This window comes from Leptinotarsa decemlineata, unplaced genomic scaffold (genome assembly GCF_025532065.1).
Source record: "Leptinotarsa decemlineata unplaced genomic scaffold, Ldec_3_MD MMD2_tig00026282_RagTag_RagTag, whole genome shotgun sequence".
Classification (NCBI taxonomy): Eukaryota; Metazoa; Arthropoda; class Insecta; order Coleoptera; family Chrysomelidae; genus Leptinotarsa; species Leptinotarsa decemlineata.
The window spans coordinates 9,826,974-9,837,500 of record NW_027412668.1 but is presented as its reverse complement, the minus strand read 5'-3'; the positions used below and the strand labels follow the sequence as shown (position 1 = coordinate 9,837,500).

The 10,527-nt window shown below is 34.5% G+C and overlaps 1 protein-coding gene across 1 annotated transcript; it reads right to left on the bottom strand.

The window, feature by feature from the left end:
• Window positions 1-2,570: 2,570 nt before the first annotated feature.
• On the bottom strand, window positions 2,571-9,672 carry LOC111505126 (odorant receptor 10-like). Its single transcript, XM_023159881.2, is given in 6 exon segments — window positions 2,571-2,682; window positions 3,943-4,098; window positions 8,057-8,158; window positions 8,284-8,383; window positions 8,440-8,554; window positions 8,557-9,672. Coding segments are annotated over 6 exon segments (1,170 nt in total). The 5' UTR covers window positions 9,209-9,672; the 3' UTR covers window positions 2,571-2,637.
• Window positions 9,673-10,527: the final 855 nt, after the last annotated feature.

The following is a 10,527-nucleotide window of genomic DNA, read 5'->3' as shown; positions in this document are numbered from 1 at the left end:
GATATTTTTCTCGAGAGAATGTATCTGGGTGAAGCTGGGATAATTCTGCAACCGTGTTAGGAATCACACGTTAAAAGGTAAGACCTCGTTAGTCCTTAGCTCGCACAAGTTTCTCAACTTCTGAGAGTTGTCGTTCGTATGGGGGCAACAGCTGATTAACGGAAAAACGTTTTTTTTTAAAACTTATTCATAATCGTGTAGATGAAAATCATATTAACATAATGAATAATATCCTCTATATATTTGATTCGGCGTTTTCAGGTTAATGAATAATAATTATCAAATAGTTCACCTGAACAGTATTGGGGTGTATGTATGCTGCGGTTTTAATGTGAACTTTATTGAATATCATCGTGTGATGAAGTGCATTCTGTAATTTAGAGTCGACATTCATGTATTCAATTTCAGTATAAGCCCAGTTAGTTCCAGTTGTAACACAGAATATTCAATACGTTATTTTATTGATGAAATGTAACATATTATCAACTTTTCAGCTATAATGAAAATATTTCTCCTACTCCCGTGTGTGAAACTCAGTTTCATGTATCAATAAGTATGTGTGAAGTGTAATTTTGCGCACTGTGGCGTAGTCCTATGTATTGCTTATGGGATTTATATCACACATATCTTCCATAGGAGCCTGTTTATTTTTACAAACGGGTTAGAAGTAGAGCAGTAGTGGTGCTTTGAGCTTCAAATTCGACATGAAAAAAAATAATTTCAAATTGAAAAGGGTATATTTTTGGGAGAGATTAATTTTTGGGAATGAAAGGTGCTCGTTTTATAATTCTACATCTCCATATGGAAAAAGTGGAAATCGTCCAGAGAAAGGAAGGAATCAATCAATTTCAATAAATTACCTCAATACAAAGATTTGTAGAACACGCCAAGAAGTAACTTTCAGGCACAAAATGGAATAAAAAGCCTTTTCGAAACAGCTACTTATTGATGAACATTAACAAAATGGACATTCTCTTGAGAAAACTACTCTTATATAGACACTGAGTTATACAAAAAACATTTTTCTCTATTCAGTTTGTATTCCGAACATTCGTTATAGAATTGAGTCAGATATCATTCACAAGACATCTACACAATAAAGTAAATGAAAAAGGTTAAATTTCACTTATCCTCACTGTTGGACATCCGAAGTTTCGGAATAAGACACTTGTCTTAATGCCTCTTCAGCACCTATCTGGATAACATTATAAGATGAAGCACTGAATTCCTTTATGAAATCATGTCACTAATGAGCTCAATCTTTTCATGTTATCTATGACAATACGTTATGACATTCTTTCGTTCATTTGATTAAATCTCAGTCACAAGAATCTTGTTTGAATTGAGAGGGTATATTTTCAGGAGGGATAATTATTGTGAAATAAAGGTTTTGACTTCCTTCTTCTGCAATTCCACAAATTCATTCACACAGACACACTAATCTGTTTGGTTCATGAAATTGTAAGGTATTATTCAATATTCGTATGAAGTACGTAGACAATTGGTGGTATTAATAAATGATATGATATATTTTTCCAAAGGCATTAAGCTTAATATGTCAAAATAGATGCTAGAATTGTAAAATCAACCTCTCTAAAACCCAGATAATCAGCCCTAATGAAATCATTATTGCAATATTGCTCATGAGTCAGTTTCAACACTTTCAAATATTTATGTATTATTGCAACGAATTCACTGATAATTGGTAATGAACATCTATTATTTACTTAGGATTCAACCGTTAATGTTTTGGCGACGTTTTCCACCATCTTCAGGACGAAACTGTATATCTGAGTGTGCTCCACAAGTGAAATGAGAGATTTTTTTCCTTTATCTGAAAATGTTGAATTGGAATAATTAATGATGAAATGTGTGCAAAAGTGGACCATTTTGATATCTTACCGAGTATCATAATGTGTGATTTTGATTTTTATCGTTTCGCAGTTTTTATTGAACTCAATTTTTCTCGCTAAAAAAAACCTCGATTTCTATATCATTTAGACATTTCCATCTATGAATATGATGAACAATTTGCTACATGTCAATCTACATGTCCAATTACTAGTGGATACTTTGCGATGATACTGCTTTTACATCTGGTGTTCCATCCAATATTTATTGTAAAGCCACAGAAATATATTTATGAAAGATTTTTCGCCTAAGTTAGGTTAGATTAGGTCCAGAGTGAGTGTGTCTATTTGACCCTCCACCACAAACCGCAAGAGTTTATTGTGGTCTTCCGACAGTCCGAGTCTCTGCATATGATGATTCAAATGGCAGTGACCTGTGACAATTCTCTGCCCAATCAACAATCCACATCACCTTTCACAATATAGAAAAAAAAATTGCATTTCATGAGAAATATTTTTTCAATCCTATATTCACAAAAAAACTCTTGATTTGGTTGAATTCTCATGAACTTCTATATACTTACCATCTATTTTCAGAACTCATTTTTAATTTTAACTTCGAATTCATTTCAGATACATTGGATCATATTTCTTAGAGCATGCCACTAATCACAGGCAGATTAAAATTATTCACAGTAATCACGAAATGAAACAACCATAAATGCTTGTGCAAATTTATTCAGTATTCTCTAATTTGTGAGTGACATTCAACTATGAACACAATTTTTCATTTGTTTGCCAGTAGAATATAAGTGTATCCAGCTTTTATGATCTGAAAACAAAAAATATACGGAATAATTGATGATGATGCAACATGAACATTCGAAAACACGGTTAGTTATTTATGAATTTGAGTTACTTAACCAATATTATTCTCATATCACAGCCCTGAACTGAAATCTATCGAAAATTTCAATTCGAATTGTGAATTGTGTGTTATCGTGATTTTTTTCGATAATCATGAAGAATAATTCATCAATTCCGTAAGTTACATCGAAAAAATCTACCGAAACTGCTGAAAAAATGGCGAAAACAACATATAGTACCACTTTGATAAAAAAGACTCCAAGTATTTTCTTCTCTGTAGTAAGAAAGAATGCATGAAGAGTCAACTGAAAGACACTTCATTTACTAACTTCTTGAAGCACGATCCAATAAACGATCACTCGTCTCTATCGAATTGGACCCTTAGTTAATCAAATATTGTAATTTATATTTTTTATCAATTGACTACTAGTGGATCTGGTGCAGGTGTTTTCGGTCGCAGAACCAGGGCGGATATATTAACCTGCCTAGGAACCTATGCGACTGTATTTCAAGCCGAAATTTACGCTACTGAATTGTCTGCGGAGATATTGGAAGAATCCAACCTCATACACAGGTCAATGAAATTATTCTCGGACAGTCAAGCGGCTCTTGGCTCCTACCGAGCAACGTCTAAATTGGTATCAAATTGCCAAGAACGACTCTCCTCGATAGGAAGACTTTAGAGATTGTCTCTGGTCTGGATTCCTGGCCATACTGGCCTGGAAGGCAATGAGGCTGCTAACTCCCTTGCAAAGAAGGAAGCTGCAAGTAGCTTTATTGGACCAGAACCTGTCATTGGCATCGCTTTAGGCTTTGCCAAACAAAGATTGAACCCCTGGATGACAAGAATATTTATGGACTTCTGGCAGAATCTTTCAGGATTGGCTCACTCCCAGGCGTTCATTCACCCTTCAAAGCTTGATACCAAACAGTTGTTTGACTACAGTAGGGATGAACTACGATGTCCAACAGGCCTTCCTACAGGTCACTGTTATGTGAATCATCATATGCAGAGACTCGGATTGTCGAAAGACAGTATGTGTTGCCTCTGTTTGGAAAATAATAAAACAGCAGAGCACATACTTTGTGTCTGCCCCGCTGGGAACTGAATCAAGTTCTTAGAGTTCGGCAGAGCCGGTGGAGAATCGAATAGATCCACTCACTTTGGACCTAACCTAACCTAGCCTAACCTTACCTAACTAGTGAATCTCAAACAATCATTTACCTTTATTAGGACAACATTACTCATGACATCCATATTTCCAATATGCAGACACAGTGGTTTGTTCGTCCGGATCATAGTTATAAATAAGGTACTTTTCACTGAAGGCGATTGTTCATACCAATTGCTTTTATAAACACAGGATCCGATATCTTTACTCTGAAACAGTTATGAAACGATGATCCTATGTCAATTTTGTTGGGTTTGGAAAATTCTCAACAATTCGTACTGCGTTATAATATGAATTTGTTCTTATTTTGAGAGTGTGTATAGATTTGAGAATAGGTCGCTGAAAGACAGATATTGTTAGAAATTTCAAAAGTTTCAATCCAACTCTTAATGCACACGAATGTTGGTGAAACAAATACTCGGGATCATTGGTTCCCAGGAAAAATCTGCAAATGAAATGTTTTAATCAGTCAAACAAATGAAGAGACACCTAAATATCTCTGTCCTTGAAAATCGTTCATTCGATATCAATTACTTCAATTGGAATATCCTAGACAGAACTCACTATTTCAGTTAGGTAAGTTATTTCCGACCCTCTTTTTATGGTACATCAACGATTTATCGGGACAAAACAAGAATCCAATTTATTGCTTTGCTGATGATAGCACACTTGTCTCGTCATTTCATTTGGATTTCAAGACATCGGCTTCGGATGCACATCTTCACCGGCAGCATGAGGTTGCAAATCTCAACGAGTATCTAGAGGTGATTTCGAATTTGGGTGACACTCACCAGGTTCAATTCAATGCCACGAAAACACAGGCATCGTTTTTTCCAAACCATGTAATAATGCCTGTTCAGAAAATTCCGCTTTCTGCTTCGAAGAGTTTGTTGGGGGTTGAAATGGACATCGATATGTCTTGACACAATCAAGTCATTAGATTTGTTTGAAGGTGATTGACAATGTTTCGTAATGAATTTCACTAGTTCGGACTTCCATTGTCTACTATATAAAATGATTTGAAATCCCTGAAACTTGTTTCAGGGATTTCAAATCATTTTATATAGTAGACAATGGAAGTCCGAACTAGTGAAACAAGTCATTAGACTTGCAAAGTCTGCTTCACAAAAGCTTAAAACATTGTTCCGTACCTCAGCATTTTTTGCAACCTTGATAGTCAGAATATCGAAGAAAGGTTGGAGATTTGTCTCTCTCTCTCTCTCATAGATACCTTCACGTAAGGTGTTCGAGTGACTGCGGCTGCTCATCTTTTTGAGGTTCAACTCAGTAGACCTCGAACTTCTCTGCTTACGAACGCATATTTTGAATTGCTGAAGAATTGAGAAAGCTTATATATGAAAGACAGGAAAGCGAATACGAATATCTGTAAAAAAAACACAAATTTTTTTCGATACGGTATGGAACGACTTATTAAGGCCATAGACATTGTTTGGTTGCATCAACAGTTATTCTATACTATCAAAATTGATTGTGATGTTCAAATCCCCAAACAGGTACGCGATTCTCAGTTCAGATTCAGCTTTGTGTAGCACTGAAAGTTCTCAGGGGTTACAAATTACTCTACTGTTTTATCAAAGTGACTGTGAAAAAACCAATCGTTATCCAATTTGCAATCTAACATATTGATTGATACTGTAATGTCTAGGGAACTAATTTTATAAACCCTTCTGGTAGGTACTACGTTGTTTTTTCCGGAGCACTACGAATTTTCTGACACTCGGAACAACCTTTTACTAACCTTTCTATATCTTTGTTCAATGTAGGCCACCAAACGTATGACCTCGTGTGTAATGTCGACTCTTCGATTATAGCGATATTTAACGCTTCAGCATAGGTTACGTCTTTTTTTTCAGAAAACAGTTTATTTCTCACTTTTCCTGGGTTATACCCGGTTATAAACTTATCGCACAATTTCGTATCAAACGATGTGTCAAACTCACAATTCATGGCTAGTTTATTCAACCTTGACGACCACTTTTGTGCACTCTCCGATTTTAATTTAGCTGCAGTGTAAAAATTAAATCGTTCCACGAAAACAACACGTTTTTTCGTGTAGTACTCATCCAGTTTTTTTACCAAGTTTTTTAAGTCTGTATTTTCTGGTTTGTCCGGAACACACAAAGTTTGTAGCAAGCTATATGCATTTTGATGCAAACTATTTAAAAGAATTGCGCGTTTTACCGAATCAGAGGTAATCGCATTTGCAATAAAAAACTGATTTAACCTCTTATAATGAATTGACCATTCATTTATTTCAGGGTTAAACTCCAACTGTATTCCCATAGTAGCCATGTTTCTTCTGAAAAAAACTTACTGTTTTTTTTTGCAACAACACTGACTTGAATAACGGCACTTCCAATTATCCTCGTCGCCAACTTTTTTGTAGTGTTCAGAAAGGGTAATCAAACAGAACTCAACTCCCAATTACACACTTTATTCACACTCAAGTTCATATGTCAATGCCCAGCACAATACTGTTTCTTTTAAGATATAAAAAGTATGAATATGTTTTCTGTAGTAATAAAAACAACGTAGTACCTACCAGAAGGGTTTATAAAATTAGTTCCCTAGACATTACAGATACTGTCAGAGAAATTGGACAATTGTAGGCCCGTTGAATAAGAAGTAGAATGGGTTTTTCAACTACTAAAAACTTGGTCTTCTATCCATTTTCAACTTTAATTGGCTTTTGTGTTTTCCAAACTACGCTTGAGGAAGCGAAACACGTGTCGCGGTTTTTGTAAAACCCTTCATAATGAAAATCATACTATAAACTTCATTAATTGGTTATAAACTTTTTAATAATTGTTTCATACGGTTTCCAAAATTCAAAGTTGAAAAGTGATTCTTTCAACTAGATCAGAGTACATAACATTTTATTGAACTCTTGATTCTATACCAAAGTCCGCTGTTCCGAACTGTGACAACATTGTAACTCTGTTGTACTTTCAAGCTCTGTCATAATATAGTTTTTTAAATGAGTTATAACCTGAATAGGAGGATGGTGATTTCTCATTGATTTTTGATATTCATGTTTTAATTTCATCCAGTAGCTGGATTTAACAATTACCGTCTACCACAATCAGCCGTGAAAAGACTTCAACTGCTGAAAACTGTTGGACACACACACGCTCATAGTCTTATCAACTGATCCTGAGAAATTAATATTTATAAATGCATTCAACCAACCAATTTGGTGTCATCAGTAGATAGACTATTCTCAGCATAATAATTTACCCTATTGACTGTAGTTCTCCTTCTGTTAACAACAAAACTGTCAATAAAGCGTGCGTCACACAAAGTTATGCGGTTTTACTGTGTAGAGTGATGAGTGTTCCAGAGTTTTGTTTCTAGTTGTCAGACATGCTCTGACACTTTTTCACTCTGAAATTCACTGCTGAGTCCATTGAAGTGGTGAATTTGGATAAATGTGATCGTCCCGTATATAGTCGATTTTTAAAAGTGATATACCTACACCTTTCAGCAGAGAGTTTTCATCAATTAATGTCTTCAGATTCATCTCTTTCTGAAAGTTTCCCACTCTTCAGCTAGTAATGTGAAAGTGCAAAGAGTTTCAGCAGAAAAAATATCATCTAATATATTTGCTATTCAAAGTATAAATTCATTTTTTTGTTTATCTTCTTGACCTTCCTGCATAACTTTTCAAAGCTTTGATCTCTAAGATATCGTCATTTCATGAAATTATCCAATATGGTCTCCTGTGTATTGAAATCAATATTTTCCTTTGGTAGTTTTCATTATTCAAAACCCTCTTCTGATGGAAAAGGGGGCCTCGAGGACTATTTCTAATAACATCCACCATAAGTTTTCAGGACAACGAGAACTTCCTCGTTATTGCCTGTTATTTAAAGAGCAGATTGAGTAATATGATTTCTATGTTACTCATGTTCGTAACTGTGAGAAAATTGTCAAATTATATTTTTCATGGCAGGTATGATTGGAACATCTATAGAAAAGTATATTTGATGAAAACACTTTTTTTACATCGCAACTATTTAGCCCTGATGTTGCTGAATTGGTTAGCGAAACGAGCTTCGAAAAATAGTGCTCTAGTTTCAGTGTGGAAAATATGTTTTCATCAAATTGAGTCTTCCTAATATTACAAGTTCAGAAAGAGATACTCACCTTCAGTATAAGTTCATTGGCATGAAAATACATATAGAAAACTTGAACAAGAAACATTAACAGAGTTGAGAGAAGAAAGGCAATTTCAGATAAGTCACTATCCTGAAAAAAAACCGTTCTCAGATTTTTGTACTATCTAGAACAAAACTTTTTGGACTTTGTTGATCTAGGTACAGATTATCCCATAGACGAGAATGATTTTTGGAAAAATCAGTGATACAACTTACTGTTTCTATATGGAACAGAACCAAAGAAATTTGATACGATCGCACAACAAAATCTCCAAAAAAGTACCATCGGAGAGCATCGTTGAGGTCATCCACTGATCTATAAAACATATATTTAAATTCCCATTTTGAATGATTCACAGCCCATCTATATACTTAATAATTTCCTGATGCTTCACTATCAAACCTCGTAAGATACTATTACAGCTTTCTCTTATGTTTTTGGAATACTCATCAAAGTGTTCAAGTTGGTATCCAAGAATTTCCAATCTGAGTACGGAAAAATAATCAATGACAGAAAAACAGAATCACATGCTATATGAAAAACTCCCGGTATCAAAGCGTTTACGAATTGCCATAAATAGGCAATTTCAAAGTTTTTATCAACATCGAAAGGATACCACTGTTGAAAATTTAAAGACCTGTTCAACGTAATATTTCCAGAAATATCATTTTTCCAAGATTTTATATCTGAAATCCCTTTCAGTATGAAACTCCCGAAAACTGCAACATTGCCGAATGCGATAAGAAAAAATATTCTGCTGTTATATCTGGAATAAATGTTATAAATAGTCATGACTGCTGTATCAGTTCCTGTCAAAACAGAATATTCTATATCGTGAATATCTTCTATTATTTTCGTTACTTTCTTCGTCTGGAATAATAACATCTTCCACATCACCTCAACGTAGAATAAAAGATAGGTCATGTAATTACTTCTCGCTTCGAAATCGAGGCTGTCATCCATCAAATGCTTTGCTTCAACTGCAGTAGTAGCGACAAAAACGAAATAGTTTCCAAGGAGAGCGATAGCAAAAATTCTGTAGATAGTTTTGAGGGTGATATTATTTGTATCAATTTTCCACATACCACATAAGGTCATCAACATTCTGGCAACTTTCAGAAATTGAGATTGCTTCTTCATTGCTGTGAAGTTTGTAGTGTTCTGATAGACTTTCTCTTGATCGAGTGACGTATACCATCCGGAAATTACCAGATCAAAGAGCTCTTTCACATGGAACAAATGGGAACATTGTTAGCAGTTGCTTGTAATTTGAAGTAGTTACTTATAATTTTCCACTAACATCAATATGATAATAATACATTTATGTTCTTGGGGATTTATGTATTGCAAATTACCTTTATTTTAGTATGCACTTATGTTTTCATGAATAATTGAAAACAATTGAACTAACGACCTTGATTCTGTTGAGTCGCAAGATTCTCTATTATTGTTAGACTATTTGTGAAAAACTTTCACATTACTGGAGTTATTATAAGTTACTTGATTCGTTTCAGAAACTACTTTTTTTTTCTTTTCCTATGCCAGGCTGGTTGAATCGAAGATTTTGAAACTTTGGAAATAATGAAACATATACAGACATAATTCAAATCATCTTATCTAAAGGAATAATTCGTTCAGGCCAGTATTAACTCACCACAAGGCACTGTAGATTAATAAACTGACGCTTATCAGGAAACAACTACTCCGCTGGCTGACACCACGAAGGATCTTCACTGAAGATCAGACAGGTGTCAGTGCAGTATTCTTTACTGAAGTTATTTCTGCATTTGCTGTTAGCGACACAACTGCGGCAATGGATTTTCAACCTGTGGGATATAATCCAACGCCCTTCGTGATATTAGCCAGGGGAGTAGTTGTTTTTTGATAGGTGTCTGTCCATTAACCTACAGTGTAGGGAGTTCAGACTGGCCTGAACGAATTGTTCTTTCGGATGATTTTATTCATAGCCAGTCTTTAAGTATGCCCACTGACTATATGTGATACAGACATGCGAATGTGGGTTTGTTTGTTACGGTTTCACGTGGAAACTACTCAACCGATTATCATGAAATTTTGTAAACATGTTTTTGGAGGAATTAGAAGTAACATAAGATACTTTTCATAAAAAATATTTTTATATAAGATAAAAAAAATAAAAATCATTTATTTTTCTTAAAGTGAAATATATTTCAAAATTTGTTGTTGCAATTCAATAAAGCATATTTTAAATTTTTGAAACTTCATCGTATGTAATAATTTTTAAAAATTGATAATCCCAGCAAAGCATTAAAATATATTTCTCATATTGAATAATTTCTATTTCACTGACACTTATTTGATGGCACAAATGAGAGCCGCGGATAGAAGCTAGTAATTTATAAATATGCATATCCCATCTTCGTCTTCAGAGAAAAATCGAAAATACCTGTATTAAGATGAAAAAGGAGTTTGATGAAGCA